General features: G+C 37.0%; 3 protein-coding genes and 1 pseudogene across 6 annotated transcripts; 1 reads left to right on the forward strand and 3 right to left on the reverse strand.

Moving 5' to 3' along the window:
* The first annotated feature begins 2416 nt into the window (after positions 1-2416).
* On the forward strand, positions 2417-5862 carry LOC126593896 (probable protein phosphatase 2C 5). Of its 2 annotated transcripts, XM_050260058.1 has the most exons (9): positions 2417-2669; positions 3398-3651; positions 3962-4133; positions 4226-4443; positions 4550-4657; positions 4750-4875; positions 4969-5198; positions 5298-5545; positions 5655-5862. In XM_050260058.1, the coding sequence occupies exons 2-8, from the start codon at positions 3442-3444 to the stop codon at positions 5515-5517; spliced, it is 1284 nt and encodes a 427-aa protein (XP_050116015.1). In that variant the 5' UTR covers positions 2417-2669; positions 3398-3441; the 3' UTR covers positions 5518-5545; positions 5655-5862. The 2 variants fall into 2 exon arrangements, with proteins under 2 accessions (XP_050116015.1, XP_050116014.1); XM_050260057.1 differs by having other exon boundaries at positions 5298-5862.
* A 1286-nt stretch (positions 5863-7148) lies between these two features.
* LOC126592325 (wall-associated receptor kinase-like 20) lies at positions 7149-7805 on the reverse strand (annotated as a pseudogene).
* Positions 7806-8945: 1140 nt separating this feature from the next.
* Positions 8946-11532, reverse strand: LOC126591881 (single-stranded DNA-binding protein, mitochondrial-like). Of its 2 annotated transcripts, none has more exons than XM_050257588.1 (6): positions 11347-11532; positions 10753-10943; positions 10229-10437; positions 10055-10155; positions 9499-9558; positions 8946-9260 (listed from the first exon to the last, which is right to left on the reverse strand). In XM_050257588.1, the coding sequence occupies exons 1-6, from the start codon at positions 11417-11419 to the stop codon at positions 9244-9246; spliced, it is 651 nt and encodes a 216-aa protein (XP_050113545.1). In that variant the 5' UTR covers positions 11420-11532; the 3' UTR covers positions 8946-9243. The 2 variants fall into 2 exon arrangements, with proteins under 2 accessions (XP_050113545.1, XP_050113544.1); XM_050257587.1 differs by having other exon boundaries at positions 10753-10946.
* A 977-nt stretch (positions 11533-12509) lies between these two features.
* Positions 12510-18876, reverse strand: LOC126593131 (eukaryotic translation initiation factor 3 subunit A-like). 2 transcript variants are annotated; one of them, XM_050259023.1, is made up of 14 exons: positions 18724-18876; positions 18076-18165; positions 17370-17851; positions 16536-16751; positions 16032-16400; positions 15902-15931; positions 15283-15510; positions 15021-15182; positions 14711-14932; positions 14423-14623; positions 14143-14349; positions 13799-13879; positions 13382-13583; positions 12510-13193 (listed from the first exon to the last, which is right to left on the reverse strand). In XM_050259023.1, the coding sequence occupies exons 2-14, from the start codon at positions 18119-18121 to the stop codon at positions 12784-12786; spliced, it is 2856 nt and encodes a 951-aa protein (XP_050114980.1). In that variant the 5' UTR covers positions 18122-18165; positions 18724-18876; the 3' UTR covers positions 12510-12783. The 2 variants fall into 2 exon arrangements, with proteins under 2 accessions (XP_050114980.1, XP_050114981.1); XM_050259024.1 differs by having other exon boundaries at positions 18628-18849.
* Between the last annotated feature and the right edge of the window lie 4056 nt (positions 18877-22932).

Genomic DNA, 22932 nt, shown 5'->3' on the forward strand with positions numbered 1-22932 from the left:
TTTGGTGAAATTGGAGTTGGTGCGTGGCTGCCAAGTTAGGGTTGTTAAACAAGAGATCTCACATAAAAATATTGGTACAATACTCTACGATTTTCAAATTAGGGTTGACTGGAGCAAGGCGCTTACAATTCAAATTACCTCTTAAACAAGAGATCTCAAGTTTGAAACTATACTGTTCACGCAATTGGGTGCTACATTAAATTATGAGACACTTTGGATGCGGTCCCTAGCTATAAATATTCTTTGATTGCAACCTTGTTAGTTTTTAATTTTTCATTGAGGTCCCTGACATTAATGTAATAATATAAGTTACTATATTTTTTAAATTAAAAATTAAAAATTGAAATTTGTAATTTATATTAATGAGATTTTAAATAAAACCCATAATTTATGGGATTAAAAATAATAAAATATAAATTATACTCTCTATTATATTTTGTGTGTGTGTGTGTACATATATGTATGGGTACATTAACCAAAATTAACAAAAAAAGTTATTGTACCAAAACATGGATACATTCTCAAATCAACGAAAAAGAATGTACCCATATAAGTTTAAACATAGATTAAAAATTTTGAATGGATTTTATATTAAAAAAATGGTACATTTTACATATAACAAATTGATATATTTGAGAATGGGTACATTTAAGATTAAAAAAATTGAAAAATTATATGAATGGGTACATTTAAGATTAAAAAATTGAGAATCTTTATATATATATATATATATATAAACTAATAGGTACAAACTTAATTTAATTTTTTATTATTTTGGAAATGTTTGAATTGAAAATTAATTAGAAGTTTAATAGAGGTGTGAGTATTAAACCCTAAATTAATTACTAATTTTTATATTAAAAAAATATATAATAAACATGTAAATTCATTATCACATTAATGCTAGGGACTTGAATCAAAATTTGAGAACTAATAAGGTCTTAGTTAATGAACAGTAAGAACTAGGAACCGGATACTAATTTTTTCTTAAATTATATTGTCATCTAATTAGAAATAAATTAACCCTAAGATATAAACAAATGAAGTAGAAAATAGAGAATTCAAACTCGAGAGCTAAGAGATGAGCACAGTGCCCCTGATTAATTGCACTTGTACTTCTATACTACGTACAAGTACATGGTCCGAAAAGTTAACGATTAAATATTGCATGTAGGGATTTAATAAGTCTTTGCAACAGTTAAATCTTAACCCAATTAATTAATGTAAACTACATTTGACGTTGGTTAATACTTGCATTTCCCCGTTGGGGGATGAGCTCATTCCATCCTTACAAATAACGTATTCTGACCATAAATTTCATAATTGGAACCATTCAATTACTTGTAATCGGAGATTATTTAGTCATTTGAATGTATATAATAACTAGACAGGGTAGGTAGGGGTGCAACTTGGGTTGGGTCAACCAGAATCCGTCCATGTCCAACTTGTTTTCAAATCCGATCGGGTAGGTTAGTATGAAGAAAAGACCCGCCCAAACCCAACCCGACCTCAACCAGATCATTTATTGGGTTGGGTTGACATGATGTTTTTGCCCGCCCATGTCAACTGAAACACAATCCAATTTTGAGCTTTAATTCGCTCATACACATATTACCATCGCACTTCATATTATATAAGTTATGAATAAGTCTTGGAATGACTATACTTCTTTATAGTTTGTCTTCATATGAATATGAATGAATGATAGTGTTACTATTACATTTTTTTTATTGAATCTCTGTGTAGGCCTTGTAATCCAATTTCAAATTTGCATGGTTGAAACATTAAAAATTGTTTGTTTTAACTTTTGTGTGGATGATGATGTGTAAATGAAAATCTAACTACAATTGACGTTGTTTCGCTCAAAATGTGAAAATCAAGGAAAACAAGGTGTAATAAAATCTGAATCCAATTAAAATATGAACTTGACTAAATCCGCTTGAACCCAAACCCAACTCAAACCTGAATTGTAAAGAATGGATCAGGGTTGGGTTGACCATTCAACCCGCTCGAGTTGCAGATATCAAATAATATATTCATGATGAACCGTCTATTTATTTCATATATTTGAATGATTAAACGATCTTTAATTAAAATGAATTTGTCGACTTGATATTTGCCTAAAAATTAACAAATTGAACGATTTTGATCGTTTATTTGATCTAATCAATATACGTGGTTCACAAATGGAGGTTCGCAACAAACGTAAATATTACGTCGAAATAAAAAAACAAAAAAGATACGATACGAACAATGTGGCTCCCCAAGTCCCCACCAGCCGGTGGATCATGCAGGCAACCACATCCAGCTGCGTTAGTCAAAGGGACCCAACTGTCAACCAAACCCACTCCATCAGAGGTCACTTCCGTCATTTCACCCCTACCAATTTGCAATTCTCTCGCCGGAGAATTCGGACATAAATCTCATACAACACAGTTTTCTCCCAAAAATCCCACCCCCTCTCTCTCTCTCTCTCTCTCTCTCTCTCTCTCTCTAAGCTGTCTTCCAATCAAATCACGGAAAAGGTGCGACGCTTTCTCTCTCCTAGGGTTTGTTCTCGAACCAGTGCGAGCTCGATTCCAATGGAGGACTTGTAGATGGGCTTCAATGTCGGATCCTCCCTGCTCGATCCGTCTCTGACTGTCAGTGTTTTTGCTCTGCATTCGAAGGTACCCCGATAAATCCCTCTGATTTTTCCATTTTTTTGGCTATTTCTGAATTTCCCCGGTTTTTAATTTTGCAATATTTATGATTCGTATAGTTCGTGGTTAGCTCAATTTTACTTCTTGAGGATTCAGTAGATTGCTTTACTGTGATCTTTCGATGGATTTCGGGGTCTAAAGGGACTATTTTTGCATATTTTGTGAAGTGTTTTATTTGAATTCGCCCTTTACTATTTATGAAAGTTTAAATTTTGTTATTGCTAGGTGGGGGTTTTTGTAAATTGCTTTTACTTGATATAATTTTCTCATTTTGTTGGTGTAAAATGGCTTCTGATCGGTTGTTGTTTCGAGGAAAAGGTACTAAATTTATAAAATATACTAGCAAGAACAATTTTTTCTTTTTCTTCTTTCGGTATGAATTCTGTTGGTTTTTGTTTTCCATTAGAAATTGTATCTAGCTCTGTTTCGTTTGTAGCTTACCGGTTTTATGAAATATGTGCATAGAAGCATTGGGTCAGTTTCCGGGGATGGTTTTAGATTCTGTAGGCGTAGCGAAAGCTTCTAATGTGTAAAAATTTAGTGGCATATGCTCCGTTATCTAGTTATCATTTTTAACTTTGATATGTGAATCATTTAAGCCAGTTGATGGACGTACGAGGTGATTTAGTACATTTAGATGTACACGTTTGCAATGAAGTTCTGACAGGATTTTGTTTAATCGTTTGGATGAATAGGGTTTTGGCACTTGGGTCTTGGAAATGTCCCAACGGACACTAAAATGAGCCAGATTGAAGTATCGGCGATGAAATCTCCTCTCACTCCACTTGCGACTCTGATTGGTCGTGAGCTTAGGGGTGAGAAAGTTGAGAAACCTTATTTGAAGTATGGGCAGGCTGGTTTGGCGAAGAAAGGAGAAGATTACTTTCTTATAAAAACCGATTGCCAAAGAATTCATTCGGATCCGTCAACATCATTTTCTGTCTTTGCGGTACTTTCCCCCTCTATTTTCTGTCTTTGTACATATATGAAGGACAATTGATCTCTGTTTGGCTGCTGAAAACTGAGGAAAAGGAAAAGAATTTGAGAATCATTTAAAGTGAAAAGTCACCTTGAGTGAATTTGATAGTTGCATTTGTGTCCGGTAAAGTGGAACATTGTTGTTCTCAGGTTTGAAACGGTGTGATAAATGAGCAATCACTGTGTAGTAACTTTTCTTCTTCTACATTTGTCAGCACCAATAGAGCATCACTTCATTCCCTCACTCTTTCTGATACAAATTTGAAATTATTTGTCTGCAGATTTTTGATGGGCATAATGGTATATCAGCTGCTATTTTTACCAAGGAGAATTTATTGGCTAATGTTTTGAGTGCCATTCCTCAAGGAACCAGTAGGGATGAATGGCTGCAAGCCCTTCCTCGGGCGCTGGTTGCAGGATTTGTCAAAACTGATATAGAATTTCAACAGAAAGGTATAACATCAAGCCATTTGATTTCCAGTAATTATTTATTTGATTTGCTTGATTTTGTTTTTCTTAGCTTTCTGATTTAATTTCAACCTCAGGGGAAACTTCTGGTACAACTGTGACTTTTGTTGTGATTGATGATTGGACTGTGACTGTTGCATCTGTTGGGGATTCACGATGTATATTAGACACCCAGGGAGGTGTTGTTTCACTCTTAACTGTTGATCACAGGCTGGAAGAAAATGAAGAAGAGAGGGAGCGTGTTACTGCCAGTGGAGGTGAAGTAGGAAGGCTCAATATTTTTGGGGGCAATGAGGTATATCCTAGTTTATTTTGTTCACCCTTTTTACTTGTAAACTGAAAGGCATTTCAATGAACCATTTTTTTTTATGGTCTAAATTTCTTATGTTTACATGGTTCAGGTTGGTCCCCTTCGCTGTTGGCCTGGTGGATTATGCCTTTCTAGGTCAATTGGCGACACAGATGTGGGAGAATACATTGTCCCAATACCCCATGTCAAGCAAGTGAAGGTGACTTCATCTTGTACTATTGACAATGGTTCTTTTTTACTATGCTTTTACAAAATTTTAATTCTCAGCAACTTTTTTCCCTGGTTATGCAGCTTTCAAATGCTGGGGGAAGACTTATAATAGCTTCTGATGGCATCTGGGATGCTTTGTCATCTGATATGGCTGCCAAGTCATGTCGAGGATTGCCTGCAGAGCTTGCTGCAAAGCTGGTCGTTAAGGTGATGCTCCTTAAATACAAACATTATGTACAGCTCAAGAGAATTAAGCCTGTTTTTACTGATCTAGTCCCGATTTTCTTTGTTCTGTTTTAGGAGGCTCTGAGGTCAAGGGGACTGAAAGATGATACAACCTGCGTAGTTGTTGACATAATCCCTTCAGGCCATACTGTCTTGCCTCCACCACCAATTAAGAAACCAAACATGCTTGCTTCGCTTATCTTTGGGAAGAAAAATCAGAACTCCATGAACAAGACAAATAAACTTTCTGCTATCGGAGTTGTGGAGGAGTTGTTTGAAGAAGGTTCAGCAATGCTCGATGAAAGGTCAGTTCAGCATGGTTTATTATCTAACTGCTAATTATTATGCTGTATTTCTAGTTTGAATGCAGCCCTAATTTCTTTCGTTTCTTGACTGAAATACAGGTTGGGTAAGGATTCTCCTCTGAATGCTAATTCGGGGATTTTCCGTTGCGCAGTCTGCCAAGTGGATCAGCCCCAAGTTGAAGGTTTATCAGTAAACTCTGCGCCTTTCTTCTCCCCGGCATCAAAGCCATGGGAAGGCCCCTTCCTCTGCGCAAAGTGTCAGAACAAGAAAGACGCCATGGAAGGAAAAAGACTGACAAGACCCACAGTGGTCTTGTAGTAATTTACCCGATTACGTTCACTAAATTGTAATTTTTTTTAATCTGGCAGTGTGAGCATATGCTTGGTTTTCGTTTTTCAGGTGGTGACTATTTATAGATGTGTGTAAGAAATGAAGTTGAGATATCCTTTTTGCAGTGTGTCGAAACTTTGTGGCGATTCTGGTTTGTGCTCGGCTGTTTGACTGACTGACAAAGGGTTGAAGTGTTATCGCTATCAGCTTTAATTTGTAAGTAAATTGAAGGTTTGAGTAATTGTTGTGTTAGAACGAACCTAACTCATTGTTGTTCCCTCTACTTACTGTGTTACAACAAATGAATATATAATCGATAGCCAATTTTTTTTAGCACTTGTTTGCAGTTGCCTACAAATGCTGGTTAGATCTTGTCAATTTACTGTTTTTTTTCATGTAACGAGCTGCCTTTAGTTGCCTGATTGTGTTTTACTCCAAATGTGCCTAAATGAAGAACAACTTGCATGAAATGGATACGGTCTTGTATGAAATGGATACGGTCTATACAAGCTTTTCTCGTTTAGTTGCTGTTTTGAAATACAAGAGTAAGATTTAAGCACCACAATTGTTTGTACTGGACATTGTGAGATGTTAAAACTAATGAAAAACTGCCACTTAGTACTATGGTCTAGTGGTATTCCTTTTCACTTGTGAGGTATTATGTTCGATTATCGCCAAAGATGAATTTGAACCACATTATGATGACTACTTAATTGTGAGGTTTAGCTCACTTTCTCATCCCTTTAAACCTATTTCAATCGTTGGAATAAAACTCAATTTTTAGGTTCTAAACCCATTCTAACTTGCTCCAACTTTTGGGGCAAATATGAGTTTTAACCAAAAACTCATTTTTGTAAATTTAGGCCAAGATTTCTCGCTGGTTAGTGGGTTGGTTTACTATGTATGTGTATTTTTTTTATAGTTTTATATATTTATAAATTCATTGAATTCAACGGCTAAGATTTAATATGATCAAGTCCAATGGTAAAAAAAAAATCTAACGATTCAAATTTAAATCCAACAGCTAAAGTAAATAAAAAAAAATTCTTTCATGTATTTCATATTTTTTTTCATAATTTTCCCATGAGTTTTATGATGTCGTTTAGTGATTTTTTAATATTTATCAAAATATAAATATTTTTAAGTTAAAATATTCATAAAATTAAATTAGGATACTCAGACATAAAATTTATTATTTTTGAAAAAAGTTACTTTAAGAAAAAAAATTATCCAAAATTCATTCTTAATAATTTTAGGCTAAAAATTTAACTCAAAAATGTTAGAGTAGAAAAACTGTTTTTGAATTAAAACCTAAATTTTCTAGGTTAAAAGGTTTAAGTTTTAACATAAAAGTTGGAGATGGTCTTGATGTTGGTGATATTGTTTGTGCAAAAAATAAAAAACTGACTAAAAGATATTCCGACCTTGAACTTTTTTATTAATTTCTTTATTTCGACATAAAAATTAGATTAAAAAAATACTTATGTGACTCAGATAAATGGTAAGCCTGCTTTTAAATGGTTGTAACATCTTGATTATCGTTCAAGCTTGCGAAAACTGTACAATTGTTTTTTTCCCACAAATGGATCCTTCGTGGTTTTGGTCGTGCTTGCGAAAAGCTACAAAAAGAGAAGCACCGTCGGTGGAAGAGGAAGACTTGTACAAGCAGTGCACCCTCTAACCCTAACCCTAACCCTAATCACATGCAACGTCATGTGTGAGTCTTTAAAGTAACTGCGGCAGAGCCTGCTTTTGCATGCACTATTCCTACCGTCCAACATGTTCTCCTCACAAACCCTACAGAGGCTGTTTGGGGAACAGTTGAGAAGCGATCGGAGAAGATCGTCGCAGCAGTTGAGCAATATGTGACAGTGTTCTGAGCACACACGTTGAAGGGCAACTGTTCATCAAGAGTCTCGGACCTTCTGAGGAGAAATCGGTAGAGCGACACGTGTCGTCATCCTGTACGTGATCATGTGGTTTTTATGAGCAGCTAGGTCAATGCTGAGGATCCTGTAGCTGAAGCCTTCAGCTGACTGGAACTCGAGAACTCTCCATTGTTGTTGCAGTAGAGTTTGTAACTCGAGTCCCCCGCACGTGTCGTCTGTACCAAAAGGGTACGGAACTTCCATGTTGCCACGTTTAGGGCAAGCACCAAGAGCTGACACGTGGACTGTTTTGATGATGGTTGTAAGACTGATGAGCATGAACACAGAAAGTTTGAAAACCATATCTGAATGCAGCAGAGAGAGGATGCATGACATGCTGAAAACTAAACGTCTATATTATTTTTAGGGTTTAGCATAAGAAGGATTAGTTTATTAATACGGAAATTTGTACTTAGTTATGTGATTAACATGTTGTAAAAGTCGGCATATGTGAGTTAGGCTAGTTAGTTAGCGTAATGTTTTTGTTTTTTACAAATGATGATTATGTGATTTCACAAACTATATTACACAAGTGGAGGAAATTTTTTCTTTTTAAATGTCCCTACACTTGTATAACCACATTTGTCGTATGTGCTTGTGTTCTTGGACACTGAAAAATCTCTCCCATGAATGGTGAAGCTAATTATCTTATTTCACCCATTGGAAAGGAAATAACAAGTGGCAACTAATTTGGAAAGGAAACAAACAAGAAGTGGCAACTAATTTGAAAAGGAAACAAGAGAGAAAGCAAAAGTGGCAACTAATTCGGATCTTTGAAATTTCATCTAACGGCAAAAAATTATTATAGTTTTTAAGGGGTCAAAACAGGTGGGCCATTGGATGAAATTTTAAAATTCCGGATCACTTGATCCATGACCTTGGTGGAAGAGATCCAGAGAGGATCTCTTCTGAGAAATAATCAAATTCATATGCAGAAGAAGAAAAAATGTGCGGAATCGTTCCTCTAAATACTTGGTTGTCGACGGCCATGTGTTGTCCTGTAAGATTGTCTTGTGCAAAGTCTATTGGAAAATTGTATCCTATATTGTAAGAGATCAAGTCAATGGTACGATCTATATTTAAAAGAATGTGGTTTATACCCTGACCCCGTAAACCATCCACAAACTACTTATGTTAATTAAATTTTCAATGCAAACACTTGTGCGAGGAACTTTTTGTTTAAGTAATTAAAAACGTTTATCTCTTAACCTAAAATCGTTTAATTCTTCCACCTTCTGAATCGCTTGTATAAAGTATAACTATGGAGTTATGAGCAGAACAATGATGGGCAATTTATATAGAAAGCAAAGTGGTTTTTTCAAATTTTGAGTCCTACAGTAAAAACAATAAGGGTCAGTCTATAAGTGCTTTTAAAATAACTTCAAGCACTTTCAATTCATCAAAAGCACTTCTCACAATGTTTAGCTGAAGCAAAATATAAGTGTTTTTTCGCTTTTTAGAGAAGCATTTCAAAACGGGCCCCTAAAATAGTTGAGGAACAGTAAATGACTTCATTTAGTGGGATTTAAGAACATAAATAGTTTTTACATTCGTTAAGCACGCTACGTTCTCCAAACAAGAGGAAAGGATAAATGGCTTCATTCACTGGAGTAAACTGAGTGATATATCAACACATTAGAAGAACAAAACTCCATCGATTACTCTTTGCCGGGTTACAACCAGACTAGACTAGCAAATGTAACATATTTCCTACAAAAGTGGCTTGAGCTATGTTCCGTTTCCAAAGCGGAGTTTTCCCTAATGCGCTAATCAACTGTTCCGTTAGCTAAAGCAAATCTTCTCCTGCAAGTAACCAATGAGCACATTGATCAAAATATAAATGTCAAAAGATGGAATGGTATAACTCAAATGACTGCGGTGGTTGGTCTGAAAAACTTCAGCGGAGCACAGAAGTAACAATGATTACACACGTAATGTTTGTATCCAACCGCAGTCTCAAAACGATAGCACAGGAGGAGATTACTATTTACCAGTTGGGCATGGCATCAGTTTAAATGTTAAATAAAGTAAAGGAACTTACGCAGATCATCCAAGGATATACTGCTGACGCTTTCTCCAGTCTTTATAAGACGAAGCTTCCCTGTAAGATATCATATCACACTATAAGAAATTTCACAGTGCCATTATGGAAGGAGAACATTTGAATTATATAGCATCTACATGAAATGAATATGTTTTCTATTTCTATACTTGATTTTTAAAGATTGGAGGGATGGTTACAAGTATCTACGGAATCAAACTAAATATTGAAGTTGAACCTTTCACTCTTATTTGCCATATCAGCACTTTCTGTCAATGCAGAACATGGTCAAAAATACAAATCCTCGTGTTCATGTTTATTCATCCTCATTGAAAGCTTTAATTCAATGAATTTCGGGCATCGAGAATATTCTAATGTTAGATTGATAAATCCTCCCAAGTTATCATTGCAACATAATGTTGGAATACATTTATAACTGATGCAAAAGTACACGAACGAACACAAGTTTATCCAAAAGAACTGCAGAAAAAAGAAAACCAATCTAAAAAAATAAATTTAGTAAAGTAAAAGGAAAAGAAAATCCTGGTATTTATACCATCGTGACGAATGCATATCTCTGGAATATGTTTCACTTCGCCATTGATGCTGTCATTGTAAACTCTAGTTTCAATGTCACCCTCGACATAGATTGATGCACTGCAGTAAACCTCCAATCATTAGAGACACAACATATATAGACATTCATTCATTTTAAAAAATGGACACATACTTCTTAACCAATTGTTTAACCGCATAAGCCCCAAGTGCTTCATTATGCACAGCAATTCGATGCCATTGAGCAGGTCTTGGCAAGTCCTTTGCTCCCATTACCCTTTGGTCAAACATGCCTCCCGTCCCAACCGTGAAGATGGTTACAGTTCGACCATTCCTCAAGATCTTTTGCACAGGGGCTTGCCCAACTTTTCCACAGATAATTGCCTACATAAATTCAGCAGAGCCTCACTTAAACATATGAAAGAGCATATCCCTACTCAACTTTTTGATTACTGATAAACTAAAGAAAAATTAAAATTTGATTATTTATGTTGTTCGTGTCCTAGCATCCCCAATGAAATATCCTTTTTTTCCATCCGTAAGACCTTAAAAGTCTTTTACAAGTTATGACATGATGACTTGTATGTGTAAACATGTAAGTAAATCTATATGCACACACTCACACGCATGAAAACTCGATTACATACACATGAGTAACAGTTACGTCTTTGTTTTCCATTGAAATGGCATATGAAATACCTTGTGCACACCACGAAATCCCCAGCCCCTCCTGGGATCAACTCCTTGGGGTTGCAAATTCACATCTTTCTTCGCACCAATAAAGTCGTCGAAACCATCTTCCGCCCCATTGTTCTTTGTGTCATCATTGCCAATGTCAGAGTCAGATGGGATGCTTGAGCACCACAACTTTGAGCTTCTTTGCACACCCACTGCTGTAAAAATGGTAAAAAATAAACATATACACCAAATAATCAACCTAAAAACACCCATTCTTCACTATTCGAGGAAATTGTTCACCAACAAAACATGTAATCATGCTGAATTCCAGGCAACAAGTTATTCAAAATGATTTTCTGGATTAAACCCATCTCTGGAAACATACAAAAGTGAAAATAATACAGCAAATAAACCAACAAGATCATTAAATTTTGCAGAAACTTGCATTTGGGAAAAATAGTCCATTTAAAAGGGGTTTGAACACAACCCATAAAAAAAAATCAAAACTTTAAGCAAATACCAAATCAGAAATCAGAATGCGCACTGCAAATAACACATTCAGGAATCATATGCACAAATACAAACTAATAATGTTTTGGGAGAGAAAGAGAGAACCGAGTGAGGAGGTGGGCGAGGAAGGAACGGAGACTCGCATAAACTTGGCGAATCGCGCAGCGACTGAACTCATAACTCAGTCAGTCAGTGCAGGAAATGCGAATTGGGAAGGAGCGTGGAGGGTTCAAGGAGGGTTTAGGTGTTGGGAGGAGGAGGCGCGAGAGTCAGAGAGAGAGAAAAGCGAGCTAAATGAGCATCCTTAATGAAAAAAAAAAATAAATAACTAATTTTGCTTTTGAAAAAAAAAATTAAAAATCAAAAGAGTTTGTAGTTCAAATAGATAAAAGTATGAAATTCTAAATTCAACTCAAGCAAAAAAAAAACCAAAAAACCCTATTTCATCGTCATAACTTTTCATTAAATAATTTGGCAATTTTTTATAGACACAGTAGCACACTCAAACCCGTCACAAAATTAGTAGGTCTTTTTTGTTTTTTCATACAAGTGATATTGACAGGGCAAAATCAAACTCAAAATGTAGAGTCAATGCTCCTAATCAATATAAGAGATGCAAATAGCTTGTAAAAATCAATATATTCAAATTTACTAGTACATGTTGTTACTATTATGGTCTAATGATATTCTTCTTCATTTGTAAGTGAGAGGTCTTACGGTGAATTTGAACCACATTATTATCAGCCAATTATGAGGCTTAACCCACTTCTCATCCCCGTGTAAATAATATCGTTTGTTAAAAAAAAAAAAATTTACTAGTACATGTTAACATGAATAATAAATTTACCCTTCCAACAACCAAATTATGGAGAAAATGATTTTTTTTTTGGCTCCATTTGTAGTATGCATTGTATAACTTATCACATGGTTTTGTTTGTAGGACATTTTGGAGAAATAAAAATAAATGGCTCGTTTGAAAGTATTTTTAAAATAACAAAAAGTGTTTTTAATAATATTCTTAAAACCAATTTTTAATAAAAATACAAGTGAATTTAAAAAAAAAACAACACTTGAAATACTTCCTTCAACTGATGCTTCTTACAGGAATCACTTCAACAGCTTTTGAAACCCAAAATCATTTACTTTATACGCAATTCAATCATTTTAAAAGCACTTTCAAACGTACTCAAAATCAAACATCTTCTCTACTTTTTGGATATTCCGAAGATTGAAAAGTTGGCGACAAAGAAGCATTGGAAAACCACACCTCTGAGAAGCAAGCTTTGTAACAATCCAAACATGCACAGGGGGAACAATAAGTTTGAACTTTCAAGATTACAAGGAGCATTCGCGCGAGAAGAGACTCGTAAGATGGCAAATAAACAAGCGAAAAAGAATTTAACTAAACGCAAAGGTTATATCCGCTCTAGCATGTCTACTGCTTCAATTTAAATAACCCTTCTTAGTCCACCCGGAACACTCCCAGCTTGAACAAGATCAAAATGCCCCGGTATCAAGAAACGAGACCAAAACTCAACATAATCAGCGGGTTGGACCCCTGGACGAAGACCACCTTGGGCCACCGCCACCAAGTGCAGGTCTGCGCTCATCGCTGTCACTGCGCCACCTATCACTTGAAGGCGGTGGGCGGTCTTCTGGCCTGATTCCCCTTCGGTCAGGCTCTGGAGGAGCCTGGCCAGGGGCCTCAGCTCCCCTTTGCCGAAGGTGCCTGGGTACATATTTCCCAGGAGCAGGTGCAACAGCAGGAGGAGCACTAGCAGGCTCCGTGCGTGGCTCAGCAGGCCTTGGAATCTCGGCTGGTCTCCCAAAAAGTGCTTCTTTCCTCAACCTTTCTTTTTCTTCTAGTTCCCTCTCTCTTTGCCTCTGCTTTTCAGCTATCTCATCCAGTTTGGCCTTGCGCTCCGCTTCTTCTTTTCCTTTCCTCTCAGCTTCTGCATGGTTCAAAACAGAAATGATGGACGCACATCAGAAGACAAAAATAACAAGACATAGCAAGCACAAGAGCCATCATAGATAGTAAAATTACTCAACAATGTTTCCCTCATCAGCTGAGAAACAACTAGAAGAACTGCAGAAATCAGAAAAAGTCAACTAGTCAAAAGTCAGGGAGGACAGCTACCTTCACGCTTACGCGCCTCCTCCTCTTCACGAAGCTTCCTCAGTCTCTCCTCTTCAGACCGCACAAAGAATATCTTCTTTCTCTTGGCATCCCTCTCTTGCTTCCTGGCCCAAATCAGTTGGCTAATCTGTTCCTCTCTCTCTGCCCTCCTCCTCTCGTATTCTTCATGCCTACGATGCAAGACCCTTTCCTGGAAGATAGTCTGACAAAGAGGAAAAAAGCTCAGAATAATTTTGTTGATAGTAAAATTGATTATTGTGCATGCATCTGTTCTCTCTCTCCCCAAAAATAATAGCATGAACATTTTTCAGGGCAGTGTATATAATCTAGACGTATCCTGTGTTAAAAATGAAGATCAGAAGTGTAACTCTTCTGAGCAATCCAACACGGTTAGGCCAGATAAAAATGCAAACTCACCTTATTGTCCATCATCCGTGATAGCCTATTCTTCTCCTTCAGATCTCCTTCATGGCGCTGTTGGCTCAGTTCAACTTCCAGCTGCAAAGCAGAATATTGAATTACGGTTAGCATACAAGGCAAAGAGAAAATAAAAATGAATTTAGGGAGAAAGAAAAGGATGATAACGCAGTCATTAAATGGCCAAAATTAGCAGAAGTAAAAGGAAGAAACTGCAGGCCATGGCCAACATTGAGAAATGATGCAGTTTACAGTGAAAACTGATATTTACAAAACTGACAAGAGTATTATAATGGATAAATTTAGTTGGTAAACTAAATACAAAATGTAACCATAATACATACCGTCTGTTCACGTTCATGAAGTAACTGCTCTTCAACTAAACGTTGTTGATATGCAGCTTCAATCAGAGGAGCAGACTCTTCTCTTTTTGCTCTTTCCAAGTAGTCCATTGTTTTTCCAAGTTTTAGTAACTTCTTCTCCATTTCTTGCCTCTCCCTGAGCTGTTCGCTCAGGGCCAACTCCATTAAACTTTGCTTAGTCACCTTCCCCTGTACACAAATAATATAGATAAAGATAGGGTCTTCCATCTAAAACATAACTAACAAGAAATCTTTCACTTACTCCATCCAAAATATGTTTCTTTCCTTTCTTTTTCTTGCGTGTTTCGTCAAGGAGCTTCTGTGCTTCGTCAATTTCTTTCTCCTCTATTTCCTTTCGGATCCTTTGATTCCTCCTTTGTTCTGCTTCTTCAGCAAGCCTCTTCTGTTCTGCTACTTCAGTTATTTTCTGTTGTTTGAGCCTCTTAGACTCTTCCTCACGTTCCTGAGAAATTGAAAGCTTAGTCTATGATTTGTCCATTTCCATACTATTAATAACTGCAACTCAAGGTAGATGTACGCAGAGACTTACCATTTCCAGAAGTTGACGTTCTTGCTCCTCCTTCCTTTTTTCGATGATTGATTTCCTAGCAAGAAGCCTTTTGTGTTCCTTATCAACAGTATCAGCTAAAGAAGGCAGAATTTCAACTAGTTTTGACTCTCCCTTAATAGGAGGGTACATCATAGACCTAGCCTTATTTAGAGACTCGGCAAGGTTGGTTAGGTGATCTCGAAGCCCATCAGATTCTAGACCCTGACAGAGTTATTGAGAAGACAGTCAGACTGTGACTTGTACAGCATGAAAAATGAGGCAAATGCAGAGTATGCAATCTCTAACTTACCAAGTTACCAAACAACATAACACCCTTCATATGGTCAACTTTCATAGCTATGAAGTTATGTTTAACAGCATCCACATAAATCTTCTCAACAACAGAAAAGTCGTAAAATGGGATCATCTGAGATAAACATTCAATCTTCATTATCTGATACACTTGGGATACCTGACAATTGAAGAGGGATAAATCAACAACAATGTTAAAAATTTATACGAACACAGAGATACTACTACAAATCATTTAAGATAACAAATATTCAACACACCTGATGGAGCAACCTCAGAGTACCAAGCTTTTCAAGGGCGGGAACATATTGAGACAGTTGCACTTCTGGAACAGAAGATGCTGAGGACAGCTTACCTCCAAATTTCGAGATTTTGGTCAACAATGGTTGCATCTTTATAGCAAGGTCAAGGGGTAGGAACTCATGCTCCAGGAGATGGTAAAGATCTTTTACTTCCTGGGTTGCACAGCTCAACACACCTTTCGAGACCTGAAAACAAAACCGAAATAAGACCATATTGATTGCAAACTTAACATAAAGACAATGTCATAATATGCACAATGCATACAAATTGACAAACATTTGAAAAGAAAATCTAATTTAGTACTAATAAGTAATAGCACATAAGGAAATTATGTCATAGCAAGATTTATATGACAAAATGAAAGCCAATTTTTTACTCAAAGTACCAAAAGATTAAATTCTCAACATGATACGCCATCGCAAAATTGTCATTTGTATGAAAATCATAAAATATATCAGAGAAGCATTAGAAGCATTGCCCTTATTGCTAAGAGAAATTTTTGCTAATGTCCATCACAGGAAAAAGGAATTAAATTTCAATTGACTGTGTAAATAAAAATAACAAAACAAACTTTACCAATTCCGAGAGAAGAGCTGATCTTGAAAGCTGCACACAAAACAAAGCGTTAGAATGATGAACTCATTAAAAATGGAATCATAAGAATAAAAAAATAAAAAATAAAATAAAAAAGAGAAAATGGCAATACCACATCTCCTCTGTCAACTCTGGGTTCAAGATTAAACCCGATGAGATTAGCCATTCTCAAATTGCGTTCTTTCTCATTTTCAAGTTCCAAATGTGATGTAGCACGTGTTTGGTCATAGGGTGCAACCGAGAGTGCAGCCAAGATGACAGATGATGCAATCAATTGCAAATCCTTCTGGTTTAAATTCTTGTTAAAGCTTTTTTGCAGTGTAAACAACTTGAACCATGCATAAGCATGATTAAGATGGCTAGCTGAAATCCAAAAGATCTCTGTCAATTTGGCATAATAAACCACCATCAAGGATGCTTTGGGTGTTTTCTTGACCATGCACATCAAGCCATGAATATCTTCAACAGAACGGAACGCTTCCTGCAGACACATTGATTAAAAACCTATTGTAAGAAATCGACAGATCTTACACGCAGATACAAAGATTTTTCAATTTGTTCACAGAATCCACGCCTAAATTAAAAAGAAAAAAAGACAAAAAAACAATTTAGACACCTGCCACAGTTCAAGCTCGGTGGCTATCTTCAGCTGCTCAAATCTTGTGTCCAAATACAGCTGCAAGCTCTCAGGTGCAGATAGGTCAGGTCGGTCTCTTTGATCTCTATATTTGTTCAGATTTGCCAGATGATTCCTGATGATTTCACATAACCTGCGAAACTCCGTCGTTCTCTTATACTGTTTGCAGAACTGGAAGGCTCGATGTGCCGTCATCTAAAGATTAAAAATCTCAATAAGACTCCATAATTTATTTCATGAAACACAAATCTTAATTAGTAACATCAATTGTACAATACTATTCAACACACACCACAAAAATAAATAATGAAAAAAAAAGAATGGCACCATTGTGTAGAAAGCTCGAAAAGAAATGGCAACCATTAGCTTTTAACAAAATCCAGGTAGAAAGCAGCATTATAAAGTATATTCTTCCAACTCCACTGGGAGTTGGCATGAGAAAAGGTCCCATAACGGTCCTTTGCAAGAACTATAAAGTGTTAAACAAGTCGAAGTAAACATCAGACAAAATTTTATCTACTGATTGATTGAATTCCTTTATTTTAGTCATTCGGAGCAAGAACAAGGCTTCTACAAAAATTTAGATAAATCTCCACCAGTTAAACTTGGAGAACACCTAATAATCAAGAAATGAGTATTTAATTGCTGAGTTGATTTTACTACTACTAGAACCTTGGAGAACATTAATATTCCATAACAGCATTTTTAGTTAGAGTGGTTTTAACTGCTAGAATGCTTGTGGGCGAAATTTGTTAAAGGAACATAACAACAAAAACAATGGAATCGAAAATTTGTTCCACAGAAATGCATTACCGCGTATAGAGCCTCCAACTTCGAGTTATTTCTCAAGATCTCTAGCACTGTCCTGTAAGTTTCCCAAAGAAACTTGAACCAGGGAGTAACAACTTCACGGTCTGACCTATCTTTTCCTTTCTCACCACTGACATAGCTCAGCATCAGATCTTCTGGCCTTTTATCAGCTTCAAGGTCATCAACATCAAGCGCTTCTTCAAGGGCTTGGGCCTGAGTACGAGCCTGCTCGGCTTTCTCAGTAGATAGATGCATGAAATGCTTGATAACTTCTTCCAACGAACTAACATTAACTTGCTGGCATATAATACGATATTGGATAAGACCATCTTTGGCGAATCTACCCTTGCGCAAGTCAACACAGAGCTCTACATATTTAAACATGATCTTTTCAAGTGGTTTTTGCCAAGCTCTATATCTCTTTGAAGTGATAAGATCATGAAGCGATTGTAATGCATCTTGCTTCTGCCCAACATTGATCAACTCTGCATCCACACATTATAATTGTCAGCATAGATATATAGGGTAATGCTGAGACCAGAATTGCTATTGTCTGTCAAGCAATTGACATCAACGTTCGAAACAATTTTATTCTTTTTACCCAATTACTAGAATGTAATGAAACAGAAAGATAGATACTAACGCTAGGGTAAAATTTGAAACCAAGCAATCACTTATAAAACTAAAGAACTAAGCATTCATATTTCACCTTCAGCTCGCTTCAATGCATTCTCCGGCTTCGCAAAATTCGCCATGTTGAATTCAAAACTCCTGCCGCCTTACACAACGCAACAGTCACCTGAACCAGAAAATTTCCATCTCGTCAATATTGAACTCGGCTAACGAATCATCTAAATCCAATCAGTCTGCCTACACCACTAATCAATCACACAATTAGAAAACATATGCAGATAAAGTGTCAACTTTCGGGGCACACTATAACGTTTAACTCCATTAGAAAAATCACAGTACACAGGGCTCGAAAAAAACTCCGAAAACAAATCACGTAATCATGAAACCGGGAAACATTATGCATCTATCATCAAACAATCATACAAAACTCTACCCAAAAAAAGGGCAAATCAGAATCGTTTCTGGGGATAAAGTTTGTGACTTTTCACGAATCCAAGATCCGCGAGATAAACGGGGTCCAATATTTCATGAAATTACATTAAAAACCCCAATATTTTTCAGGGATTCATCGTGAAATTTATACATCAACAAAAAAAAGGGATAATATCCGAGCAGATTAGATTGCTACCGGCAGCAATTACGAACAGAAGCAGGTTTCTGATTGGAATTGAAGTCGGAGACAGAGATAGAGAGATGGAGAGATTGGGAGTGAGAGAGAACGTACCAGAAGTTGCCGCAATTGTATGCACAGAGAGAGGAGCGAGAGAGAGGGAGAGAGGGAGAGAGTGTAGGGTTTTAGGTTTGCCGATGTCCAACTGGAGATTGGTTCAGTCCGATTGGGCTCTCTGTGGATATGGTGGGCTAAGTGAATGCTGGGTGCCTGACTTTTATCGTAGGGTTGCAGAGTTCGTGCTATTATTATATTGGGCTGGGCTTTCGTATAAACCGACCCGCTATTCCTCTTGGAGTTTGGATTTTTAAATGATTAACTTCCCTATTTGAAAGCGCTTTTAAAAGGGCAAGGATTGTCTGCCCTCCTTGTTCCCGTGTCATCCTGTTTTGTGTGATCACGGTTAAGCTGTTGGAAATGTGCCCTAAAACCAATCATATGATGATACTTTACGGACATTTCACAAAGTTAAACTAATGTAGTTTAAATATAAAGGGCAAAGATTATTGTTTGAGTCGTCTCATATAAATGTTATATGCTTAAACGATAAGTCCAAGGAATATGTGATTGGGAGAATGCAATCTAAAGAAGTTAGATTCATGAGACCATTCTTTCGTAGACACATCCTAAACGTTCCTGATCATAGGATTGCCAATTGGGCATTGACAGTCTGTTAAGATCAGTACGTGTTGTGTCTTCTCTCAGGGAGAGTGACTAGTCTCGAGTCATTGGTGTGTGTGACATCAAGACAAGTACGTAGGTGCTCAATAGAGAATGAGTTCACTGAACACGATCAACGAAGAGTTCTCATATTCATGTCACATGAGAACTCATGGTTGGGATAATGCAAAGTAGTCCTTTGACCTGAGGCATCACAGTTGTCTTGTGGTTAAGTCCTTGATCTTTGATTATGTCAAAGTCACCCCATCCGCGGTTGTCCACGGCATCGTTGGGGTTAAGACACTTAGCCATGGAGGCAATTGAATGCGCAACAAGGGATCTCTAACCTTCAAACCGTTTGGGGAAGAATACTCTATGATATGATTGAAAATTTCTGATCAGAGTATGAATGAGATTTAGGAAGGCGTTCCAAATCACATTCAAGGTAATCATATAAGTAAACGAATCACATTGGATAGTAGACATGAATAAACTATCAAACCAAACAATGTGGTCAAGAGTATTGTATTAGAGAAAGACCGTATTGCATTTGTAATCCTAAACTGAATAGGTTCTCCACCTCTTCTGATTAGCTTGGGTAACCATGATATGCTGCTAGGTGTCACTCATGGTTTGTGGAAGCCCTAAACGTGTATAATCACTAAAGGGAGAATTGAAAGTAAGTTTCAATTCACAATCGGTTTGAAAGAGTTCTAATCGCCCACTGCCTCGCTAAAAGGAACCTAATGGATCGTACACCGTGTAAGGTAAAGATTGAAGAAACAACGGAGATGAGTAAGAATAATTAAATGGTTTAATTATTTATGGCAAGGATTAATTAATATGTTAATTAATCAAACAAATAAGTTCGTTAAAAGACCACGGGTTAGTTTTGGGCCTCAAGGCCCAATGAGCTTCGAACGTCAAGCCCATTGACTTAAGTTGTATGACAACTTAATTCACAAAGGCCCAAAAGCCCAATAAAACCCTTGTGGCCGGCCATGTTAGAAGAATGACTTTTTGGTTCTTTAAGTCACTTATTTGAAGGGACTATATAAATGACTTTATAGCCTAAATTCATAAAGGGTTTTTTTTGGAGAAAAGATGAGAACACAAAGCTCTATTTTCTCTCTAAAGAGGCCGGCCACCCTAGAGGAAATTAACTAGCAATCTTGCTTCCTCTAGGTCACTCATTTCTTCATCAATCCATCCTTAGTGTGGAAACTTAGAGGTTCTCAATTTTGGGAACTTGGAGAATCTATTCTTCCATCCAAATCCATGGATCTAAGAAGTAAGGAATGAAGACCCTCTCCTTGGGTGATTAGCCTTTACTTATGCAAAGAGGAATCTACAAAGGTATAAATTTCTCAACTCACTTTGTTTTGAGTTGAGTCTTGGTTCACCAATCTACTAGGCTTTGAATTTCATGGGTAATGTTTTGTTTTTGAGTGCATGCTAGCATGATTCTGCCTTTAATTGTTAATTGCATGCTTATAGATGTTGCTCAAATGAACATGTTTTCACAAAATCATCATTCATAAGCCACGTTAATATTTTATATTGTTTTTTTATAGAGATAATAAGACAAAAATAAATAGTAATATAAAATGTTGACGTGGCTTAACCGTGACCACACAAACAAGAGGGCATGAGAGGGCATGGGAACAAGGAGGGCAGACAATCCTTGTCCCTTTTAAAATAGGTAATTTCCTTTTAGAACATGCAAGTGCAAGTGCTTTATAAATAAGAATTCTTGACATTTTTTTCAGGAAAAATAAATAAATAAAATTTAAGGGCATGTTTACCAATTTGGAATCGGAATAAGCAGAAATCAAAGTAAGCATAAATCAGGTTAAGCAGGAGACGAAGCAAGCATGAATCGAAATCAAAATAAATTTGATTACCAAAAAGCCGTTGTATAGAACTATTCTATTATCAAAACAAGCATCTGGAAGTGAGGAGGAGCTTAAAAAAATTAAGCACTTCCACTAAAATAATTAAGAGTAACAGTGTTTTTAGAAAAAGCAATTTCAATTGAGTTGCAAAGTAATCATATGTCTCATTGTATCTCATTAACTATGTCAAATAAGCTTTTATTTTCTTGTGCAGTTATCGTGTTTCATGTGGATTTCGAATCAATTATTCGAGCGATATGACTTGAATGTTGATGTGTGAGTCTTTACCTAACTATACATATCGTAACGTCGGTTTAGTCTAACAATTTCTTATGATTGTATTTTGCTTGAACAATGTGCTCAAATGTTGAAAGTGATATCTTCTATTATTTAGGCAATAGAGCGATCACCTTTCTTCTATTATATGTGTGTATAACATTTGATCCAACAAGTAAGGTGTATATATCATGTTAATTAAGTGAATTTATTCCATTTCCGAAGAGAAAAAATGTGATACGCGACTAAACCAGTTGGTCGTTCCTTTCTTGACTTTTCGTCCGACTGGGTTTCTGCAACCAAAGTTCGTCGCCTTATCATTTACGGAAAAGTCAAGGGCGACGTAATTTATTATCTGGTGGCCATTGATGTGATTTTGGTCGCCCATACACGGTTTTGGTCGGGGATTCATTACCAGTACTGCGCCAAAACACGTGTATAGGGTTTGGGTCTTGGAATTTTAGAAAGAGGAAGACAGAAGAAAGAGACGGGGCGCGTCAGAGAGAAGAGCACTGAACTAACCTTTTGGCGGAGGGATCGACGGAGATGACGGCGTTTGAAGGTGTTGGGAGGAGAGAGAAGTGCTCTCTCCTGCTCTCACATTTTCTCAACTGCTCTCACACACGTCTCCCAACTTCTCTCCCTTTTCATATCCACTTTCTTTTGATTCAAACCTATCTTCTCGGAGGCCACCAACAATGCTGCATTCAAATAAATGGAGAAAGCGTGAAAGGAACACACAACAAACAGTAGTTTGTAGAGGTCTTGGATTTTTCAATGGACCGGAAAATAATCTCACAAAACCTTCACCCGTTTTCGTACTTTACTAGGATCTCCATTCCTCAGCCAGACATAAGGATCAAGGTCCCCAACCCCAAGTTCCTGCTCAAAACCATGCAGAAACGCTTTCCCTATGGATGCAACATGAACAACGCTGATGGAGATAATGACCAGCAGCAGCAGTGTTGCACGAAAACGAAGACGGAGAAAACAAGGAAGATGCCCGGAAAGCTTCTGACAATGAAAATCCGTTCGGTGTTTGTCAATGCGTTCAGCAGCATGAGGATCAAGTCACCAGATGGCGGAAACTTGACGAAAAGTGAAACCAAGAGTGACAGAGTGGTTGGGGAACATGGAAGTTCCGGCAACTTGAATGGGGATCCATCGAAGTTAATGGTAACTGATGGCTGGACGTCGAGAACGGGAAGGTACCTGGGGAAAATGTTAAGAAGGGAGTTTGATGAGGAAGATAATTCGAAGCAAGGTGAAAGAGAAGGGGAGGAGTTGTGCAAGAGGAGGATTCTAATGGGAGGCAAGTGCAAGCCACTGAGTTTATCAGAAACTCTCGAGTACGATCAAGATGGCATTTGGTAGCTGAGATCATACCATGATATTCTGTTTGTGAATACTTTCTTTTAAATTCCTTGTATTT

Source organism: Malus sylvestris, chromosome 12 (genome assembly GCF_916048215.2).
Source record: "Malus sylvestris chromosome 12, drMalSylv7.2, whole genome shotgun sequence".
Classification (NCBI taxonomy): domain Eukaryota; kingdom Viridiplantae; phylum Streptophyta; class Magnoliopsida; order Rosales; family Rosaceae; genus Malus; species Malus sylvestris.

Coding starts and splice junctions, on each gene's coding strand:
- LOC126593131 (XM_050259023.1), bottom strand. CDS start 18,121: ATGGCGAATTTTGCGAAGCCGGAGAATGCATTGAAGCGAGCTGAAG. Junction 16,752..17,369: donor AGTTGGAGGCTCTATACGCG/GTAATGCATTTC, acceptor TTTAATCTTTAG/ATGACGGCACATCGAGCCTT. Junction 13,194..13,381: donor GGAGGCGCGTAAGCGTGAAG/GTAGCTGTCCTC, acceptor TGAACCATGCAG/AAGCTGAGAGGAAAGGAAAA.
- LOC126593896 (XM_050260057.1), top strand. CDS start 3,442: ATGAGCCAGATTGAAGTATCGGCGATGAAATCTCCTCTCACTCCACTT. Junction 4,134..4,225: donor TATAGAATTTCAACAGAAAG/GTATAACATCAA, acceptor TTTCAACCTCAG/GGGAAACTTCTGGTACAACT. Junction 4,876..4,968: donor CTGCAAAGCTGGTCGTTAAG/GTGATGCTCCTT, acceptor GTTCTGTTTTAG/GAGGCTCTGAGGTCAAGGGG.
- LOC126591881 (XM_050257587.1), bottom strand. CDS start 11,419: ATGAGTTCAGTCGCTGCGCGATTCGCCAAGTTTATGCGAGTCTCCGTT. Junction 10,947..11,346: donor CTCGCCCACCTCCTCACTCG/GTTCTCTCTTTC, acceptor CCATTTTTACAG/CAGTGGGTGTGCAAAGAAGC. Junction 10,438..10,752: donor GATTTCGTGGTGTGCACAAG/GTATTTCATATG, acceptor GAATTTATGTAG/GCAATTATCTGTGGAAAAGT.